This window comes from Plectropomus leopardus, chromosome 4, assembly GCF_008729295.1.
Source record: "Plectropomus leopardus isolate mb chromosome 4, YSFRI_Pleo_2.0, whole genome shotgun sequence".
NCBI lineage: Eukaryota > Metazoa > Chordata > Actinopteri > Perciformes > Serranidae > Plectropomus > Plectropomus leopardus.
In genome coordinates this window covers 16,279,469-16,302,986 of record NC_056466.1, presented here as the reverse complement: position 1 = coordinate 16,302,986, position 23,518 = coordinate 16,279,469, and the positions used below count along the sequence as shown (strand labels likewise).

General features: G+C 40.8%; 1 protein-coding gene across 5 annotated transcripts in view; it reads left to right on the top strand.

The window, feature by feature from the left end:
* Window positions 1-23,518, top strand: part of lrba (LPS responsive beige-like anchor protein) — a 228,068-nt gene that overhangs the window by 90,487 nt on the left and 114,063 nt on the right. For all 5 annotated transcript variants that reach the window (XM_042484501.1, XM_042484504.1, XM_042484503.1 and 2 more), the window contains exons 34-36: window positions 6,673-6,737; window positions 8,909-9,017; window positions 21,231-21,397. In XM_042484501.1, the coding sequence (XP_042340435.1) occupies window positions 6,673-6,737; window positions 8,909-9,017; window positions 21,231-21,397 (341 nt within the window). The remainder of the gene's footprint in view (window positions 1-6,672; window positions 6,738-8,908; window positions 9,018-21,230; window positions 21,398-23,518) is intronic.

Here is a 23,518-nt window from a genome sequence, read left to right as displayed (position 1 = left end):
GAGGGGGCGGCGGGGTGTGTTGTGTTGGAGGAGGTGCGGGTCAAGGGGGACTTCCTGACAGGAAGTGAAGTCTAGCTGAGAGAAGAGAATCAGACGGGAGACTCCTAAAAAATTGAACGGCTTTTAATTTGGCTCCCAGCCGTTTTTACTGTGAGCTGGCTTCAAGTGGCTCGGGACTGGAGGGCCTCAAGTGGCACGAATGGTTGGTTATTTATGCACAATGTATAATCGTGTTTCAAATAAATGAATTTCCCTGACAGAGCCCTCTCCTCCTGACAGGCACTGTTAATGTAATGTTTTCCTACCTGACAGGTCCCACGTTATAAGACCTTGGAATGTATTCTTATGTTTCCCCCCCCTGCTATCCTCTCTCAGCCATCCTGCTGATAAAATCGTGTCCTGGCTTCTTCGCTCAGATCTGGAGTGGAAATTCACTTCTCTGCATTTTTGATCTGGCGGAGGCAAAGTTCAAAACTTGGACATGATTTACTGTCAGTCCTGCTCATACTTCAGGGGACCTGTACAGGATTTGGAGTTGCGCAGAGTTTACTTTCACTCTTTTTTTTATTTTGATAACAGTCAGCTCGCACTGTAAAATCTTACAAGTTGATCTTACTTAAAGTAATCTTGGGAACTGATAGCCTTGAAAAATTTAATTTATGTTTACTTTATATCTAATTGTGAAATTTACTCAAAATTTAGCAGCATTTACTTCATTGATCCAGATTAATGAATTGTCACAAACCTCGTCAGTAGTCAAGATCCCCAACTGCAACAGATTTCACAAGGCCTACAGAATATTTGCTATTATGCTGTTTTTAAACTATATCAGACAAATAGCTGTAAAACCTTGAAGTTGCTGCACTCTGTTTGTTTTTTTACCACTTCCTATCACACCAACAAACAGGATACCGATTTTAAATCAATTTTCTATAATCCACTCAGCTTATTGATTTGTGTGCATTCTATCTCTATTGTCAATGCAATGAGCAAGCTAACGCGAGTAACAAACAAATGTAGTGGAGGAGAGATAAAACGGCCAGTATATTGGGAAGAGTACTTTTTTGGTACTTTACCATTTCTGTAATAGCAAAAATAGAATTTCAGTAGTAGAATATAAGTCCAAACGTATCAGTTTCAACATCATTTATCAATACTTTTAGTGTACCTAATAACATGCTGGTAAGGAATTTTGGATGTAGCTGGTAGTTCAGTGTTCCCTAGTGCTATTAAAGTAAATGGAGTATTATGTGTTTCAAGATGAGAATTTATACTCATGTTTCCTCATCAACTAAATGATAAGATGAGAGAGCACAAAAATATTGATCCTACTCTCACCAATAAACCTTTTGCTGTATTAACATGTTAATGTTGCTTCTGTGTCGTTAGAGACTAGTGTGTACTGCTGTTCAAAGTTGTCTCTCTGTTCTGTTGTTGTGCCAAGTTATGCAAAATGCTCATATGCGTACTGAAAAGTCTAGATGTGCAGTTCTTGTCAGAGAAACAGTTATAAAAATGAGGTTGTTGGATGAGGTGATTATTTCATTTCTCATAGAACTGAACATCTGTTCCACTTGGAGCTGAAACAGCTGCACAGCGTTTAAGTATTCTTATTCTTCCTGCATCATTAAAACCCACTGACATTGAACTAAAGAAACCACATACCAGATTTGTCACATGATAAGACAGAAAAATGATTTCTTTTAAAAGGAGTTTGTTTTTATGACATACTGCTGAGTGTGGAAATGTACTGTATACATTTATGTATTCCACTTAAACATACTTTTAGTGTTGTAACATGCTTTTGGTTTGTCTGTTTGGTGTATGGGAGGGTTTAGGTTTTTATTTCACTCTTCGTGTTACTGTAGCCATAAAAGTGTGAGTCCATGGAGCTCTTGGAGATCTCACAGTGTAAATATTTGGACATCGGTAAATGTTCCCTCAGTTGTGAATTTGATCACGCAAACACCAATATGAGTGTCTGTTTTTCTTTAAGCAGATACCATCTGAACATGCACATGTTGACTATTGAGACCTAGACTTGACACACTGGTGTTAAGTTATTCATACACACACACACACAGAGGCACACATGTTTTTAGGACACAGCAGCATGAATAAACAACTCAACTTCTGCATTAATCAGTCGAAAGTACAATGACGCATAGCATATTTGATGGATTATGATAAAAGTACATTTTTGTTTTGTCTTACTCTTCTATACACATGGGCTGCTTTTGGTCATTGTTGGTATGGGAGCGCTGTTCAGAAACATTTGGGTCACACAGCTACAATAAACTGTTTCACAGTCTGTTATTTTTTTGATTTGATTAAGAATGTCAGGATATGTCACCACCTATTATTGATGTGTCTGCGGCCATAGGAACTTTTTTTTTTCTTTTTTTTGCATGACAAAATAAAACAACAAAAATAACCCACAGTAACATAAGAAAATTTGCAGCCGGGATAAAAAAGCTGTATGCACAGTGAAAATCATTTTCAAAATAAATATACAAAAGTACTAATACTTTTTCAGCAGTTAATAACAGAATACATTCATATTAATTTAGGATGCTTCATTCAAATGAATTTAGGATGTTTAAATGTGCATTTGTTTCTGACTGCTGTGTCCTTTGCAGTCACTTTCTGTGTCTCCCGGTAATCAAACTCCTATAACTGCTTTACTTTTTTGGATTTCAAAAAAGAAAAAAATCAGTAGCCCTTGACACCAGGATTAATGCTTTTGTCGTCCCATCCAAAGCTGTATTCCCATAGCCTTTCAAATCAACAAATACTTGTGATTATGAATGATGCCACTGAAAAGCACAACCGACTTATTTATTATTTCGGGAGAGCCAAGACGTTTCTTTCCTCGGCATTGGAAAATGTTTTCCTTGTGTTGTGGCGAGCCTGATGTTTGAAAGGCGATTTTGCTCAAGAGGTCTGTGTTTTCTCACCAGTGGTAGTGGTATATTTAGATGTTGATTATGGATAATCAGCTGTAATGACGGAAGTGCATGGCATGTGTGTTTAGACTCAATGCCATCATCGTGGAACACAGACCAAACAGAGCTGTCTTACCGACTTCAGATCAAGACGGGCATTTCCGTGAACAGATTAAAAGTTTCATTCATACACGCAAAAAAGAAAGACGTAACAAAACATAGCCCCAATTGGGTATATTGGCAAATTTTCTGATCAGGATCAAAGGACAGCCCTCTCTTCTCATCATATCATCTGTTAGGAGGTCAGGTTAAAGGTGAGAGGTCACAAATGGCTGCTTGTATCCTCTCATCAGGATCGCAGTGGTCACGGCCCCTATAGCGGCCATAAAAGCTGTGACACTGCTGACCAGGGCAGCCAAAATCCAATATTCTATCACTGACCTGTCTCTGTTTCCTTTTTGTCACCGAGAGATGTCCCTTAGATCAGGGTCATTGCTTTTTTAATTCAACTAGAGGAGCCATTTCTTAGCCCATAATGACACCATTAGTCTTGCTATCACCTTTGTCTGTGTCTGTGAAATGCCAATGGCCTCTACGCCGTTCGTCAAACCTAATTTAGAACCGAAGCCTCTCCGTGCTGTGGTTTTGTGATAATCTTTTTTTTTTCTGCTGAAGAAGCTTTTAGTTTTGCTTTAAAGGAACAGTGTGAAAGATTTAGAGGGATATAGTGGCATCTGGCCTTGAGGATTGCAACCAGCTGAAACTTCTAGTGGTTTGAGTCCTTCAGTGTTCAGAAGGTTTTTACGGAGAGCTGAAATATCTGCACAGGCCTCCTCGTCCCCGCAAAGAACAGACCAGGTGATTTAAACCAGTAAAAACTCTGAATAAAGCACTTTCACTTTACATATTAGTATTTCTCCAGTGCTGTTTGGCATGTCGAAGAAATGTGTGCTCATATATTTTCTCTGATAACTTAGATCCAGATGTTCAGGAGGTTTTCACCAGGAGCCAAGTTATCCGTTGAGGTCTCCTTCTTTAAAAACAAATGGACCTGGTGATTTTAACTGGTAAAATGATGAATAAAGCTGTTTAATGTTAAAAAAAAAGGTGTTTTTCTGATGCTCTGTTCCCGAGTGGCTGTGAACTACCCTGGCCGAAAGGAAAAACTCAGATATCCCTATCTTGAGCCAGTGTTTGGTTTGTCCATTCTGGGCTACTGTAGAAACATTGCGGACTCTGTGGACGAGGATCCGTTCCTTGTGTAGATATGAACGGCTCATTTTAGGGTGACAATAACACAGTAATTCTTATTTTCAGGAGATAATACAATAAAGAATACTTTCTTATTATAATATATTCAGTTTTTGCAAATAAATGCCTCTAAATCCTACGCACTGGACCTTTAAACTCTCTGACTCCTGCGTCAGAGTCCCAAGTATTTATAAAAAATCACATAAAGGAAATTTAATGTCACTGGTTTTCTGGCTCTCCAGAGAGGACGACTCTATTTACAGCCTCACTTCCTGTGGTGTTTATTTGAAATCCAGAAAGTGCAGTCTGGAATATCCCTACAGCCGCAGGCTAACACTCATGGTTAATGTCCTTCAACTACAGCCTATGCTTCAACTAGAAGGCCCCAAGGCACACACTTCCTCTAAAGCAAGCCTCCGCCGCAAAACCCTCTGCCAGTACTCAACTCCAAAACACTGTTTCCACTCCCGCGCCCAGACTTTTATTCCCTCTGTGCCCTCTTTATTTGGAATGTATTGTAAACACGGTCAATGCCAATACGGTCCTTCAGGACAGAAAGCAGTTTTGAATTGAGGTTAAGTGTTAGGTTGTTGTCTGTATGACGTGCAGTTGGTTACGGATTGATGGTGCGCAGGCATTTCACAAGAATGTTTTCTCTTAGCTTGGCGCATGATTGGTTGTGATGGTTTTACATTTGTTGTGTTGAAAGGGCACAACTGTATGGTTTTGAAAATCATCACATATGTACCGATATGTTTGAATGTGTATTAGAAACTCTTGTAAATTGATCTTTCCTTCCTCCTTGTAGCGCTGATATCCTCGTCCCTGTGGGCTCTCTAGGTTTACTGAAAGGCCAGTCGCTACATAAACACACAGTTTCCTCTATCAGCTCAAGAGATGATGACAGCAGCATTTAAAAAAAGTTTATGCTTAGATATACGTACACACTGGAATTAACTCAGTTTGTTGTTTTTGACACTTTGTTGAAGTGTAACTTTCTTTAAGCTTGAGAAAAATGTGCATCATGGTTATTTACACCGGTGATGAAATGACTAGTACACAGTTAAGTGAAACATTTTGATAACGGCTTAATAATGTGAACTGTAGGGTGACTTCGTGCTGTGTTTCATAATTTTTTTATGAGTAGTTTGGTAGTTTAGGTGTCTAACCTGTTTTTTTTTTTTTTGGCGCATATTTCTCCGTCTCCCCAGAGAGGAAGAAGGGGGGAAAAGCGCTGTGAGGTTCAGACAGGCCCCCTGACCTTGTTGCTTTATTATTCTTTTGACGGTTGTGTTGAAGGTGTTGAAATATTGAACAGAACATGAGAGACGATAACCGCTGAGTTTCCCGTCTCTTGTTGTCCCTTCGAAATTGAGGATTTAAAGTCACACACGGCTGTGGTTGGATTGTTTAGACTGACACCTTGAACCATAACGTTAGTCAAAGAGGAGGAAATTTGTGTATTTACTCATGATAAATGCACTCTCAACACAGCTCTTTCCTTTCCACTAGTTTTCCAGCTGATCATGTAGCCTGTGTGGACCAAAGCAGTCACTGTGCCTTTTTAGATGTTTGATTTAATAATTGAGGCCTACTGTGGTAAAGTTATAAAAGTGGGAAAGCTTATAGATGTAAACCAATAAGTTTGCATGCATCCTAGAAAAGCTTTCTCCAGGGTCCATTTAAAAAACATTTAGATTTCAAAAAGAATTTTGCCAGAGCTGAAAAAAAAGTCGATTAATTAATAAGTCAATCAAATTTGAAAATGTAATAACCATGGAGTAATAATTCAGGAAAAAATTAACCCTTGTTTCAACTGTCCAGGGTGAGAAGTTCCTGCTTTTCTCTATTTTATATCATTTCCAACTGAATATCTTTGAGTTTTGGATCATTTATTGAACAAAACAAGCAATTTGAAGACGCCACCTTGAGATTTACAAAATTGTAATGAATGTTTTTTCCTATTTTTTTTTTACCTTTTTGTACAACAAATGAGTAATTGATTATTTGAAAGAATAATTGTCAGATCAGTTGGTGACAAGTATATATATATATATATATATATATATATATATATATATATATATATACACTATATTATTTTAGGTGGATATACATTTATACGTAGTCATAATTGTCCTTTTATGGGTCATGTCTTTTTTTGGTCCTAATTTCAACAATCAGAAAACAAATAATTGTACATGGTCTTCCACATTGATAAACTTATTTTTTTGTAGTTTTTAGACCAGATTACCATCACACAGCCAGTGTCGTCGCATGTCAGAGATTTCTCCCTTTACAGGGGAGGAGTGTATTTGCATGACCTTAATGCAGTCATCTTCATCCAAATGTAGCTATTTCCCAATTAATAATTATATGTGATCAGAGATTCACCGCCCCATATGTAAATGTACTTTCTTTAACTCGGTAAAGTTATTTCAGATCTGTCACTGATATTGTGTGTGTTTGTTTGCAGGAATGGCAGAACTCCATCCAGAAGAATGCAGGTCTCGCCTTTATCGAGCTGGTCAACGAAGGCAGGTGGGTAACTCTGACACGCTAACTGCTGTCCTCTCTCCTTGCAGCAGCACTTCTTCATTATCTTTCCAACCTCTTACCCATCAGCCACTTTCCAATTTCACCATTCCCGGATCACATCACAGCCCCTCAGGCCCCTCAAGACCCCCAAGGCCCTTGTGATTGGGTGGCTATTCAAGATTGTGGACAACAATCAATGATCAGGGGGGATAGAGGAGCTTGGGAGAGTGAGGATGGAAGATCTTTGAGTTCAAGGCTCCATTCAATACAAGCTCATCCCAGAGGGATTTGGGAAAAGCAGAGGGGTTAGGTAAAAGGTGACAGGGGCTCTGATCGCTGGTACCTCTGACACTTGGGAAATTGCTCTTGATTTCCTGCTGTCCCTCTGTCAGTTTATGCCATTCTGGTTGACCCTTTATCTGCCTGTAATCATCTCTTCTATCTGCCACTGTCTTTTTGTTTTTTTGTCTTTTTTTCTCAATTATCCTGGCATATGAGCCCCTACGTCCCTCCCTAATAAGAATCTCCCATTCCCACTTTACCTTCTCTTAGTCTTAATGCATGTACGAAAGGCTATGTCTTTGCAGCAGTTTGAGTTTGACTCCAACCTGCGGCCGTTTGCTGCATGTCATCCCCTCTCTCTTCCCCCTTTCACACTTTATCTGCCTTATCAAATAGAGGGAAAAAGTCCTCCAAAAATAATCTTTAACAAAAAAAGAAAGAGCAAAAGAAAAAAGGACCAGCTATGTAAAAATAATGTTGAGCATTACGGTGCTTGTGTGGGGAAAAACGTGGCCTGTGTGCTCAGTGTAGAAGCTTCAGGTGATAATAATGGACGCACTCTGCTGCAGGCATGCTGTGGCAGACATGTTGCACCATATCCGTGCCCCATGTATTTTGGACATTATTAGGTTAGTCTTAAAAGTCTCTCAGTTACTATGTCCTTAAATATTTTCTGTTGCCATAGGCAGCAATGCTACTTTTTAAGTTTTTGTAGTGCTTGCAGGCTGTTGAGAGAAAATATGCGTGTATAAATCACAAGCAACATAAGACCTGAAAATACTTTAAATCTCTGGACTTCTGGCTTGTTTGGATCCAAGTCACATTTGTTTAGGTAATTTTATCATTAAGAAAGCACTTAATAAAAAATGATATTATTATTATAGGCCTTTTCTTTCTTTTCTTTTCTTTTCTTTTCTTTCTTTCTTTCTTTCTTTTCTCTACTGGTTTTTCTTGATACATTCATACTTTGTCCAGTATGATGTCAAACAGCTATTAAATGGTTTTCAATATGGTAGTAAAGAGGCTCTAAAGTATTAAATTTTACTTGGTGAACCCTAAGAAACTCTTTATTACATTGCCTATGACTAAATATTTTACTGTTATATTTCCGTAATGTCTTAAGAGATGTCTGTTTTGTTCATATACAGTCTTAAGCAAAGAGCACCATAAAAAAGGGCAGTGGCTCGGTTATTGATAGCGGGGCCTTGACAGGGCCATAGAGGCTGCAGAGGCCCCAGCACCTCCGCTCCCCTGCTGCCCTGTGCTGAAACAGCAGGCTTAGGTTACAGTCATCCCCTGGCCCTTAAACCCCCACCCCACAGCCAGCCCCAGCCTGCCCCCATCCCTCCTCTCTGGCCTCTGGTCTGTTATTGTTCCACTTTGCACAGTCCTGACCTTTAGGGCTGCAGAGCGCTTACTTCGACCTGCACACACACACATGCACACGCATAACATGCATGTTTCATCAACACTGATAAGCAGAGGGAGGTAGACTACATATGTAGCAACATGGGCAGAGATCCTCCCTCTTGTCAGATGCATATCATTAACAAATCAATTAGCACTTGCACCCCCAGTTAGAGGATCTATCTCGTTTGGTTTGGTTTCCAAATTAGATTTTCTGCTTATTTTGCACGGTGCCTTTTCAGCATTTTATGGATATTACATGGCTGTTCCTTCTCCAGGTTACCAGATACCACAGTGTTAAACAGATGTTTTAAATACACTGAAGCTCAAGATTTTATATGGTATTGCTAGGCATCTGTCTGACATTTTACCCTCCATGACTGGTGTACATTGACATCCATATACCTAATTAAAAAAATCTGAATAATTCTAAATACGTTTACACAGTACTCTAGTGAGCTGATGTCCATCTCCCCTCTACCTAGGCTGCTGAGTCATACCATGAAGGACCACCTGGTTCGTGTGGCTAATGAAGCTGAATTTATCCTCAGTCGACAGAGGGCTGAAGACATCCATAAACATGCAGAGTTTGAGGTAAGATGCTGCACACCTCTGGTAACCCATGCACATAAAACCATGCACGTATGGGAACAAAATGACCATTGACATAATTTAACTAAATCGTCTCAAGGTGCAAGAAACTATTACAGTCCACCCAAAGTATATTGGTTTTACAAGTGTGGGATTGCAGCCTGCTGTAGCATTTTTTTAAGTGACACAAATGAAAAACAATATTCTGCAACTTAATGCTACATTTACAGGGAATCAGGGAGACTGTAGACTGCATACTGGATATCATTTTAGCTGAAGAGAGCAGGAAGACACAAAATACCGGTAACGGCAGATGACATCGCTGTTCAGAGTTAAAACAAACTTTTTGCCATCCCCTGTGACAAAATTTACAACTGGATGTGACGTTACTGGAAAGATAAAATAATAAACATGAGATTGTTTTATTAATTATATTTTCACAAAGCTTCGTAAACAGTATGGGTCGGCCATCGCAACATATCGTCATGCATGTTTCCGTGGCAGTGTTTTTTTTTTTTTCCTTTCTGTGCTGTCAAGAAGATGTTGTCAGGCTGCTTAATTCCATGTGAACGCAGCATATAATGGAAATCTGTAACTTTTCAAAGTACTATGAAGTGTAGTAGACTAAGCATTAATTGATGCATTTATGATGCAGTTTTACTGTATATCATTATCAGTGGTATGCATTTAAAGTGTGATCTGCAGACCAGCTAATGAGAGTGCATTAAAAGTGATTTTACTGAGTTGGACAGCATGTGTGACCTGACAAATCTTATCAGCATTTCTCAATAGAAGAGTGTCGAAAACAGGTTTTACCGCAATCCAGCATACAGATGAATACAAAGATATATTAATAAAGAAAAAAGTCATATTTCAACTTTAATTGTGGCCTTGTAAGAATGAAGGAAGATCGAGTGAAGGATTCCAGCACAGACTTTTTTCTGTACCACGAAAAAATGTTAACCGAGCACTATCTGTCATATCACATTTCCGCCTTTGAGATCCACAGGAACTTTAGGCCTGCCGAACTCGGACAATAAAGTCCATTTGTAGCTTGAGGCCCATTGCACAAGACTCCTTTGATAGAAATGTTTAATAGTTTGATATTCCAATGCTTTGTCATTGAATATATTCAAAGAAAATAAGTCCTGGGTAACAGTCAGTGAGAGCATGGAGGAGCTGATCCAATGACTACTCAAAACTTGTCCATCAAGTTTTAAGATCTGTCACAGCAAACCCAGAGGGTAAATGTTTGCTTTTCAAACATAACCCTATGCTAATCGTGAGCACACACACACAGACTTGCATGCACACTGAAGTAGTTAGAGGCTGAAGATCATGCTTGGCACATATCACTAACCAAACATTGTGTAGTGTTAATTTATCCCCGTGCCTCTCCGTCTAACTGCACGCTTTCCCCCTGACACGCTTCCCCCTGAACCCCCCCCCCCCCCCCCCTCCTCTCCCTACCAGTTCTCAGCACAAATGTTGCCATTCACGTGTAGCTGCTGGGCCAACTGTATCCTGACCCATGGGCACCCTTCGTTGCCCCCTCTCCCAGTCCAACTCTCCTACATTCCCCCCACCCTCTGTTTTCTAGATCTCACCAAAATCATTTCCTGTCCTGCTGAGATCCTGTCCATTATACTCCCGCTGGGGGTGTATTTTGCCAGTGACAGGAATATGGCATCCTCCCCTCTCTTCCATCCCTCCCTCCCTCATTTCTCAGGAACCTGCCAGCACTAAAAGCTGCAGACAGACCTGAGAGGTGCTGGCCTGAAGGGCTGACTGTGTGTAAACCCACTGCCTCGGCCCTCAGCCCCCACTTTGCAGTAAAATGTGATGCTTTTTTTAAGGTTCAGTGAAGGGTCTCTCTGACATTCGGGTAAAGTAAAATCCCTCAAGAGTGTTGAAAGTCAATCAGAGGGGTGGGGGCACATGTCTTGCACTTCAAAGTTTTGTCTGTGATTGCTATGTTTTGCTCTCTTTCTAGTATAGGCTGCTTTGTGTGTAATTGTCATCCTGTTCTTGTGAACCCCCACTCTGCTTCAAGTGTGCACACAGTATTATCTGACATGATCTGACCTTATCATTATCTACACTGATTGGAGGAGCATGATCTAATTCTACTGTGTTGATGCAGCAGATTTTGGATTGTACTGCATACCCACTCAATGAAAGGGTATACAGTGTTTGGGCTATTGCAAAATGCATGTACATTATGCAAGGTTAGGCAGCTGTCTTTGACACAAGAGCAGCTCAAGTAAAAATGGTTCAGGGTATGTTTCCTCACTGGCAGGCAGACGGACTTGGCAGCCAGTCTGCACACAACAGCCCCAAATGATCCCTGCTCTGCCTTGGCCTCTCGCTGTGGCCTCAGGCCACACGCTTTTCGATTTCTCAGACCCCCAGGCATTAATCCCTGAGATTTAACCCAGCATATAACATTTTGGCATTGAACATAAAAACCTGTTTGTGTAATAGCCAAGCAGCTGCCTCGTGGGCTGAAAAATGAAGTCAATGCGGAAGAACCAGAAACTGCAATTCCACTAATAGCCACTTGAGGCTGGCTCCAGAATTCAGTCAATCCTGAAAAGCATGCATGTTAAAATGCCAACTTTACAGCAGAAATAAACATGTTTACTGCCTGGTACAAAAAAGGGCTTGGTCTCTTTAGCTAATTTCAACTGTAGGTGAGGTGAATTTTTATATAACTCACCTGTTTTGTGTATTCAGACTTAAAGTTATACATAATTAAGGGGCGTGGTGGCTTTAATTGAAAAGCTGTCTGCAAGGCGTCACTTCAATCCATGAGTCAGATCCACCGCTTGCTGCCTCTCCACTCTACCATTTCCTCCAAATATGGTCACTCCAAAAATCTGATATGGTGACAGCTGAAATGCTGAACTCGAGGCCTCAAAACGGGAGTCCAAAAACCAAGGAGTGATGTAATGGTGGCTACATCCATTATTTTTGCTCTCTGTGGTAATAACATTTCATCTAGCTGAATCTTCCGTAAAAAGGTTATATTAAAACAAAACCTTCATACCTTTAATATGTGTACTTTTTGTCTAGATATCAGGAATTGGGCATGATAATAAGCCATTTGTCTGACAGAACTCAAGTCCTGTTTTTGCGTAAGCCTTTAGTAAGCACACAGCTATTTGTCTAATTACCAGTGTGCATGAAAATGTGACATGAAAGGTATTTGATGCATGTTTGGTTAGAGAGTGCAAATGAGAGGCAACCAAGATTAAAGTTTTTTTTATTTAGTAGTTAGTATTTCAACTCCGTGAGCTCTCCTTATCCACCTGGCTTTCTACAGTCATATGTTTTAAATAAATAAGATTCTCTGGGCCTTTTTAGTACTGTGTATGCGGTGTAAAAGGGTTGGGGTTTGTTACATTTCCAAATGAAACTGCACTATCAGTTACATGAACTCACTTTCAGTTGACTGCAAAAACACAACTAATAGAAAGCTATAACTTTGGTTTAGTTGTGGTTTGGTGTTGTTATTGGAAACTTACTCTACCTTTGCAATCTCCCAGCCGTCCTTAATCAGATACCCAGCATTGCTCATCCCAAACTATGTTTCACAATTGAATTCCCCACTTAAATGCAGTTGCTCCTCTGTGACCTCTGAGAAGAAGTGAAGCCCTGATAAGTCTTGCTCTGATATTGCTGTATTGATTTTTGCCTCCATACAAGCTTTGCTTGAGCCTGCTAGAGCCAACGGTTTCATTTTGCACTGCCACAATAAAAATAACAGGCCAATGAAACATCCCCCCTGAGGGCGGGGGTTGGAGGGTTTTGAAATAATTTTCAGCTCTGTCCCAGTTTTTTAAAGCTTTGTTCCTCTGTATTGTGTTGTGGTGACACCTTAGGTTGGTTATTATTTTGTGAGAAATAAAACTCAAAATAGGCCTCCAGAATGACTCATTTTTGATGCCATTGTGTTACACTGGAAGTGAGAAGGTTTGCTAAGTCATGCAGCTTCAATACCAGAACATAATCTGCATCCTCCCTCACTATACTATTCTGAATTTAAGAGCACTTTCTCTAGTTTAACAGCAACAGCAAGTGCCAACCAAGGCCCCAGAAAGGAGAATAATTCAATACATAAAAACAAATTTATGTTTGCTCCTTGTCAGAGTTCATATCCTTGAGAAGGCAGTGATAGAGGATTTAGATACCCGTTTGCCTCAGAGACATAACATATGCTTTCTCTCTCTCTTTCTCTCTCACACTCTCAGTGGCTCTCTGTGGGACAGAATTGAGTTATCTTTGGCCCTGAGAGTAAGTTATTACAGTGGGCTTGGGGTGAAACAGATGAAGATAACTAGGGGGAAATCCAATTACCTTTTAGGGTTCTCTATCTAAAAGGATCCTTAATGTGAAGGAGATCTGCAGATCGGATGCTGCTGCCCAGCACAGCAAATGACAGACTCTGATTTCTTCTAGAGGAGCAGGAAGGAGAGGGGAGCCCAAGAGATAGAAAGGAGGGGAGAGAAATCGAACTCCCTCTTTTTATGGGGCTGTTCATTAGGGATGAAATGTGGTGGGCTCAGGGGCACAAGGGCAGATAAGAAGGTCCAGATAGGGAAGAGTGAGCAAGACCCAAGTCATTTCTATTCTTTCTTACCCTTTCCTTCTGCTCAATCTTTTTTCTTTTTTTTATTTACCCCCTTGATTCATCTCTCTGCAGTTATATGGAGTAATTGAATTGACTGTCTGAGAGATCCCGTGAAAGCCAGACGATAGCAGCTAATTAGCGCTCGGCATCATTGTCTTTCCTCTGCTGAGCTTGTAAAACGATCTGGTGCTTTTCCCCCACGTTAATGACATTAACATTGAGCTGATACTCATTATGTTGCATTATCATAGCACTGGTCTCTGGAAACGTGCACCACAAAAAGAGCTTAGGAGGATATACTGTAATATCTTGATCTGACTGAACTTAAAGGGACATATCACTTGAAATGAAAGATAATTTTTTTCTGTCTTACCTGTAATGCTATTTATCAGACAAGATTATTTTGGTGTGAAAAGCGAGCTGTTTCATGTAGGAACTATTTTCTTTCTACCAAATTACACCTACCAGCTGTATCACCATGTAGAAGTGTGCAGCTACTCATGGACAAGGGGCCTGTGCTTGTGACAGTGCAAGGTTTTAACATTAATGGCGTCCCCCTCAGCTGAACTGTAACATTAGTTAGCTCAGAAGTGTTAGGAGAGCAGCAGAAGATGCTCTGATACAGTTAGCGGGTGTAGTTCTCCAGAAAGAAAATAGTTCCTACATGAAACTTTTCACAAGAAGGTCTGCGATTATCTTGAGTAACTAATGATGATCATAATTTCTGGAAAGAGATGTTGCTGTTTAGTTTCTTTAAATGTATTTTTTTGGCACTTTTAGCCACACAACCAGAGTGCCATCTAGTTCCATTATATTTGACAGAAGGCAGACATCTCTATTGCTGATATCTCCATCATCTCGGGCATCTTACACCAAAACGATCTAGATTGGTAAAAAGCACTTAAGGTAAGAGAAAAAATACGTATTTTCAAGTTTGAAGTAAACTGTCCCTTTAAGCCATTAACGTACATCCCCATTAAGATACAACCAGCAGGCAAATCAGTGAACTGATTCAACAAAAACTTCTTCTAAAGAACTTTTCTTTTATTGTTGAAATGCTGATCAGAGGTCAACACACACAGGAGAAGAGCTGGAGAACCACAACTCCCACAGGCTATTTACACCACATCATTCGCAGCACTCAGACTGATAGCTGCCACCAACAGTGGCTCGCTGTCATGTAGTTGTCGCAACTGTAATGTAGCATGTCAGCAGGGCTGGATGCCCGGGCTCCTCATTATGGGCAAAACTGCTGTCAAGAGGATGAGAAAAAGAAAAAAAACACATAGAAACATGTCTGTATTTTTGATAGCACTGTAACCATCGGGATGTGGGTGAAATTTCATCTAGTGGTGAGAAAAAAACTTCTGAAGACCAGACAGCAGTAGAGCAGAAGCACAGAGTTGACTTTATTGTCAAAATGTATAGCAATATGGCATCTTTCAGCATTTCAGCTTATATTTCTGTACAAGATGGACTGTCTCACTCCAGGCACCAGTATGTAGAGAAGTGGGTTACAGAAGATGGTTGGGGAACAGTTGTCTCAGTGCCGCTGACTTGTCCGTGTAATGAAGTCCCCAGGTACCTCCTCCTCCGCAGCTCTCATCATTATGTGTGACCAGCTAACCTACCGAAATATGACTTTATTCCACAGTCTGCCTTTGACACAGTCTCTTTATTCTCTCGATTTTTTTTCCTATGAGCAGTTGAAGGTGATTTCTGAATAGAAGTCTTCATGTTACAGTAGTTCTCTAGCTTATGCAGAACTGTGGCAATGTGTTATGTGGCTTTTAAAATACTATTTATTTATTTTAGGGGACCTATTATGCTCATTCTCAGGCTCATACATGTATTTTGGGTTTCTACTAGTTCATATTAACATGCTGTTATGTTCAAAAAACACTATTTTTTTCCGCACACTGTGTCTGTCTGTGCTACAGCACCTACATTCAACCTCAGTCTGTCAGTCAGTGACGCTCCATTTTAACCCCTTGGCTCTACATTACTTTGTGGCAGCTGGATTCTCATGATTTCACAATATTTTATTAAAATCCATCTCATCAGCCTCAAATAATGGGTTTGTGACCAATCCGCACCCAGTCAGAAGCTAATTTCAGCTATGGGCATGGTTTAGGTGTGTGCAAGACAACATAAAAAGGCGCATGTTCCGTTAAAAACAACAATGGTGTTTCGATTCTGGAGTGGCATAATTTATATCAGAACTGGAGAGTATTTTTCTTATTAAAAGAACAGCAAAGAATGTAACTGAAGGCTTTTCTCGATGGAAAATATCTTTTTTATCTTCTCTTCTCTTGAATTTGGTTGATCTGATTGGTTGATGTTTGCCCATAATAATTGTTGATATACAGATATTTCATCCGATTACCAGACAGGTATTTTTTGAAAGTGTCCGCTCTTTTCTAAACAGTTTCCAATCATGGCTTCTCTGATGGTTCTGTATAACAAACCATCTGACGCCTCAGGTTAGTCTCTTTAAGCCCATGTCCAGGAAAAGCCCAGTTGGTTCTGGTTGGGCAGTGTTCCCGGGTCTCCAGGGTCTACTGGATTTTGTCACCTCTTCACCGTCATTGTAGCCAGGGAATTACTGTAACACAGAGTAGCAGAACTTTTATCCTAAAAAAAAAAATCAATAAAACCTGTTAAACCAAAATCTTCACAACCCACTGCATTTCAGCAGGAATATGATCCAAATTGTGGAGAAATGAACAACAATGGCAACCAAGATTACAGGTTTCATTGGGGTTAGCATGTAGCTACATGTAGCAGTGTATTTAATGTAAACCCTTGCAGTAGAAAGTAAGAAAACATAATGAAAAGCATAACAAGTCCCCTTCAAGTCTACTTGCTGCTTAAATTTCATGTTGTTTTTAATTTCAGCCTAAGCTCAGTGCCACTACCGCATATTTGTGCTTTCAGGCAACAAGCAATTCAGAGGACATGTATTTTTCATCTGGTCACGTCCTTTCTTCATTTGACTATTTTTCACCTCCAGACGACAGTTTAACACATGATTTTTCACATGGCATGACCTTGAAGCTGAGCCGAAGTCATTGTAAAAAGATGGCAGCAAACAGACTGATGTGGTAAAGGAGGGCGCGGTTTTGCAGACATGAGGGTTTTTTCTGGGTAGAAGAGATGAAGAGGCTGCCAGCCAAACATGGTGACCAGTCCATTAAAGATCAGCCACAGACAGTGTGAGGGGAGGAGCAGGGGGGAGGAGGAGCAGGAGAGAGATACTTTGATAAGTGTTGCGCCTGTGTTAACCTTGATGGCCGCTAGCAATGGGCCGGTGCCAGCAGCAGGGATCTGTTTCAACTGGATTAGATTATTTTTTTTTCCTCCTGTGCTCCAAGAGAAGGAAAAAAAAATCAATACTTGGGAGCACGGCATGACAGGGGCATCATTTCAGAATTGAAGTGGCTGTCAGGCATTGTCATTTGGTGACTTTTGTTCGCCATTGTACTTTTAAGCCCTCATTTTTCTCCCCCTCCCCTTCCTTTCACTCGCTTCTTCCCTTGCCCATTGTTTGAATTCCCCTGGTGACATTTTATGTTGCAATTTGAAAACTCGAGGCCAAGAGATCAAGTGCAAGAGAATCTCTTTGAAACCAATTGCTGGACTGTGTTCAGCATCTACTTTTGTTTCGCGACCCCCATCCTCCTTTCTCATTTCATCCTCTTGTCTCCCTAGACCTCTATTGTGTTCCAGGAGGAATTTATTTGTAGTATATTTGCATTCTTTGATACCAGACAAGGACAAGCCTGATGTCTCGCCTTCCTCTGGACAGTTTCTCTGCCCGTTTGTAAATGAAACCCTCTGGGAGTGCTTGTCGACGGATGTGAGAAATTGGAGATTCTCGCAGAGCGATAGCCCAGCCTTGGAGAGTGTGTAGCCCTGATGTGCCACCAATGTCAAGAGATTGCAAATCAAGCGCTTTAATAACATCTCTGCTGGTTTTGTTTTTTCCTCCTGTTCTCCAGCAGAACCCTGAGACCCTGTTTTTGTCAGTCTGCGTGTTGAAGGCTCGCTGTGGCACGGAAACACTACTAGACCTTCCTCTGTCACTCTAATTGATAAACATAGGGCTGATATCTTGTAATGAGCCTCCATTTTCCAGCCTATTATACTGGTTAACCCTCTCAACCCAGCAAGGGAGAGGAGGAGGGGAGTCAAGGCATCGTCTGACAACAACTACAGCATTTAGATAAGGCTGACACTGTTACAGCACTGCAAACTCATCTCCTCATTTCCGCTGCATATTATTTGTAGAATCAGCGCGGTAGAAACATGTCCGTTTGGCAGTGACAACCACAACAACAATTTTAAGCAACAAAAATCGGATGCGTTTTATCCTCTGGCTCAAAAACAGGTCTAGTAATGTGATTAAAATGCCCACATTTCAAAGCTTCTTCTCTGTATGTGTGTGTTGCCATTTTCTACCATTATGTGATTTTGGAGATGATTACTGTTCTTTCCACTCCCCAGTCACTTCCCCAGCAGCCTATTTCCTCCCCAAACTCCCAACACACATCCATAGTTATTTATTTGAACTGTTGATGAATTGTGGGAGACACGACTCAGTGTAATTGACTCGATTAATGCCAGCCATTATCATTTCGTCTTCACCAAGCTGTCTCCTCCGGCAGAGCCAGGCTCTCGCGCCGGGCGACCCTGTCAGCCAGGCCATGTAATGGAAGGTGCTGCCCATGATTACAGTGTCGCAAGTCATAACGGTCTCACTGCCAGCAAGTTGTGCCCTGGTGGCTGTCTGGGTAGGAAGCTAACAGAGGCATAGAGTCTGCCGTCCCGTTTCTTCAGCTGTACTCTTTTAACTGTGTAAATGGAAGGGCTTGTCTCTTTGCATGTCTTTTTATGGTTGCTTTCTTGTCAAAATATGCACACTGACTGCTTAGGGTACTTCAAAAAGGCATGTTTCTAATTGCAAACAGGAACAGATACTTTTAATTTACTTCTTATGTTTCCTCGACATTCCTTGAAAGGAAAGAAAGAACAGTTTGTTTGAAAATACCCCAAATGCTCCTTTTTTTTAGTTTCTGCCCTTTATCCTGTCAGCGGACCTGGATGGAAGTGAATGCAAGATGGTGCCAACTGAGAGATTTAGTTATTCGCTTTAACCCTCATAATAACATAACATAATAAGTCCTTCATAATACCCCGACATATTCTCTGACTTCACATCAACGGAATGACCCCGGGAATTAACAGTGACTTGTCTTTTCCACTTACAAGCAAACCCAGCATTGGGTTTTAATGGCACTACTGATGTGTTCAGCTTTTTTGGTTGTTATTTTAGGGGTGAGTCTGTGAATTTGGCCTTTTCTCCTGTAGTCGACTTTGGCTTTGGATATGAGAAAATCCCATTACAGCATGGAGGGTTTGGGTGTTTGGGCAGGCTCAACGCACAGGTGATGAAGTGTTTGTTTATGGTTATGAGTTTGAACCCAGCACTGTTGATTAGTACTGCAGACTTTACATGTCTCAGACAGGGGCAGATGGAAATGGACTTTATAGGCATGCTACTTATATCTGTTTAAAGGATGGAAACCCACAGGACCATTTATTTTGGCGAAATGGATCATTTCTATAATGATTTATACGTTTTTCTGTGGAAGTGTTTCTCTGTTGTCCCAGATCAACATATTGTTTTCTTACTAAAGTATAATATAGTTCTCAATGCAACAATTTGATGCTGAGCGTCAGTTAGAGCAGCACAATATCAACATCAACAATGTGATAAACACATTGTGAAAAACTGCAATATTGCATTTTGAATATAGTGATAACAACGTACTAAATTACATTTTGTCAATCGGGGTTAAATCCTCTGGTACATGCCAGGCTATTAACTCTCTGGCCAATACGGTTGGGTACGGTTCACAGTACCAGCTCCAGTACCTGGAATTTTTTGCAGCACTTCCACCTCTTGTCTAAACCAAGAATTTTCACCCACATGCACTCTCAACTTCTGATATTTTGCACTAATGGATTAAATCAGTATTTGGAAGTGCTGATGCCACTTGGGCGATACCCAACCTTACTGGCCAATCAGACAGAGCCCTAACCGTTAAGCATCTGTCCGAATGCCACAGAGGAAATGGTGGGTTCACAAAACTAGCATGTCCATTGTGTGCCAATATTTGGGATACAGGAGAGATGATGAGTCAAGAACTGACTACAGTTCAGTATTTGTTTATTTGTCGCAAGTGAAATCGTTATTGCAATACTCAACACCGTTGCTGCATAGCGCATATTTTTGTCATATCTTGCAGCCATAATGGGGCATAGAACTGTGGCATTTTGAAGACCATCCTCTTAGTCCTTCACTTTGGTCCAGCCTTTTGCTTGTCCCAATTCCTGCTTGCCTTCACTGCCACTGATCAAGATTAATGGACATGCAGCACAGACACACACACGCACACACACACGCGCGTGCACACACACACACCTCACAGCAAAAGCAAAGTGTTCTCCAGATGAACATTTGAAACACTTACTTGAAAATTCCTTTTCCGTACACCTTTTATTTTGCTGTTTCCGAGGTCATCATGCTGGAAGGTCAAGGCCCACTTTAATGCCACACAAAGAGACATAGATTGATAATTAAGGCCCGGCGGCCTGCAGAAAAGCCCCTCTAATGTGATTTATACCTATAGATTTTCTGTCAGATATGAAATGTTGTCGTTCAAATTGAAGAGGAGGACCCATTATAAAACGCTTTACTGGTAACTTTGGGAAAGCAGGTTGCATTTGTTCAGCGATGCATCTGGGTTACTACCAGTGGGTTAGTTTAAGGTTAATTGGATAAGGACAATAATATACAACTGAAGCGGCATTCATAATTGAATGAGCTTTTGTCTTAATACTGCAACCATTTGCTTTAGTTGCTTCTCTGAGAAAGTGCAGAGGGAAAATGTAAATGCACCAATGCAAGCCTGTATGGCTAGCAGTTACTATACATAGCTCATGTTTTCTTTTCCCCGTCCCTCTCCTTGTGCTCACCTTCAATAAGAATATCACTTTGAAACAGCTCTTTAAAAACTAAGCCATGCGTTTGCAATTGAAATTGATTCTGAAACAGAGATTGGAAATCAAAACACTGTTTCAAATTATAGCTGTTATTTTCAGAAGGTGTTTTACTTTTCCCATCGCCGCACAGTTCAAAGGCCCATTCTGATAACAAATTCCGACAAAGAAAAATGTCCTCCCTGTGCATTGTGGGTATCGTGTGATTTGGTGTGCCGGAGGGCATTAGTAAATACGTGTCCACTGTTATTAATCAACATGACACAAGGACAGAAATGACCCTATGCTTTTCATTTGGTTCTACTCAGAGTAGAGTTTCTATATGTGGATACACAATATTATACCTTCTTATAGACATATTTTTGTCATGTACATTCTACAAGATACTAGTACAAATTATAATTTATATGCTGTAAAATTCAGTCTCTTGACACATTTGTGCATGCCTTTACAGCATATACACTCATGCTTCCTTCACTTGCAGAATGTATAATGCATCTTTTCTCTTTTCCTCGCAGTCGAACTGTGCACAGTACGCAGCGGAGAAGCGAGATGAGGAGAAAATGTGCGACCACCTGATCCGAGCAGCCAAGTACCGTGACCATGTGACAGCCACACAGCTTATTCAGAAGATAGTCAACATCCTGACTGACAAACATGGAGCCTGGGGAAGCTCTTCCAAAAGGTAAAACAAAAAAAATCAAAAACAGAATTTGATAACGCTGCTCATTCTGGAAGATGTCATTTCATTTTCAGATAAGATCCTTATTATGCTTTACCTTTGAAAATATTTTAGAATTCATTGGGGGAACAATTCTGTGGTGCTGTTGTTTCCTTTGCTTAGCTTCACACATGCACATATGGCATTTGAAATTCAATCAGTTTAATCCATTATTAATTCAAGGCAGCTTTCTGCCCGTATATTTTTTGTAAAAATAGAAATAATAAATTATCCTCTGATGGTTTAGCACAATTATGTTTTGTTTCCCACATGCCAGGATATTATAGAGAAACAATAAGTGAGCATTGCATAAAAAAATCATTTAATCAAGAGGATGCACCTGTTTTTGTTTATTTTTTGGTTTTTGTTTTTATGAACTGTGTTCATAGCATGTAATTTTCCCAGCTTTGAAAATGATTCAAACTACTGTAATGGTTTTAATCTCATCATAATCTTTCTCATCCCCCCCAATACTCCTGGCTTTGATTAAATTAGATTTGCAAAGGTGAAAATGTCAGCTGTGGGTTGAATGATGCATTGACTCGAGAGAGAGATGAAAGCCATTTAAACAGCTCCGCTCCCATTAAGAACAGAGGCAACCCTATCCTCTGTGTTTGTTTCGCCAAATAGGCAGCAGAATCCAATGCGGCTATTCCCTAATGATGGCTGTTTGTGCAGGTAGTGTGTAATGGTGAGCTGGAGAGACGGCCGCTGGCTCGCGCTTGTTAGGCTGAACCAACTCTCCAGAGACTCGTCTGGCGAGGGTTAGTTTGCTATTGGATCAGGAGTCTGTCTCTGACTGGCTTTGTTTTCCTTTTTTTCTTTTTTTATTCCCCTATATCAGGATGTTGTGTTATTTGTCATATTCTTCTTTCCTTGATCCCATCTCCATGCCTTCCACCTCTTCCTTTCTGTTAGCCTCCATGTGTACTCACACACAGCTATTTACTATGGAGATTGTGTTCTATGAGCCCTGGCCAGAAAAGTCCCCCATTACTGGCCCTTTATGCCGTTGTGCTATTGATGGCTTTCCTAATGGCTGCCGATGGGCGCAGGGAGCCATTGGCACTGGGCCTTGGAGTGCAGCGCTCTTTTAATAAATCACAATCAGTCCTGTGCCATTACATCAATATTTTTGGTCAATTACTGTGAAGGTCAGGTGGTGCAGCTTCGCACCAGAGCTTGTGGTATGCGGGCATAGGAGAAACATCTGGTGCCAGAAAAAGAACAGGAAAAGATGGACACAGAGAAAGAAAAAAAATACTCACAAGCACACCTGCATACCCGCAGGCGTCTTTATATAAAAAGATGTCCGTTCCCTAATCCATGAATACAACAGCAAAATGTTTGGTACAGCAACATCTCTGAGAATACAAACGGGAGGGGAAGTACGAATACACACAATGAAACACAGCAACCTTTTTCCAGCTGTGAAAATGAAATCCAGGAACACAAAGACAATACGCAGCTATGATTACGACCTTTTGTTGCTTGGGTGTAAAATCCAAGCCTGCCTGCTCACACGCCGTAAAAACGTATTCCCCAAAGTTTCCATTCAATAAAGAGTCTGAAAATGAAAATATTATTTTCTCACAAGCTGATGGGAATTGTTGTTTCCTCACGGCAGGCATCTAATATCTTCTGACACAGTGTGACCCGCCTGAATGCAATTTGTGTCTTAATATCCAGCTTACAGCGGCCCCGGCCTCTGGAGAAAAGAGGTGTTAGGTGATTTTCCCTTTTCCATTCCCTTGCTTCGTCTGCGGTTCTCCCTCTCTCTTCCTTTCTCTGCGGCACAACGTACAATTTCTTTTCTCCCACTCCTTGTCCTTTGCTCTTTCTTGTTTCGCTTTCTACTTCAGTTGTATCACTGGGCGTCCGGGGAGGATTCCTTCCACCAGACAGAGGCGGCATCTGTCGTTTTTGTGCCCTTGTCTGTCATCTAGTGTCAAGACGTAGACAGATCCACAGCCAGACAGATAGTGCGACTACCTGTTCATCCATACTGTCCCAGGGCCTTGAGACTCAGGTGTACAACATGCCAGCCTGCTGTCTTTTTAAGAGAGGAAAAAAAAATAAATGAAC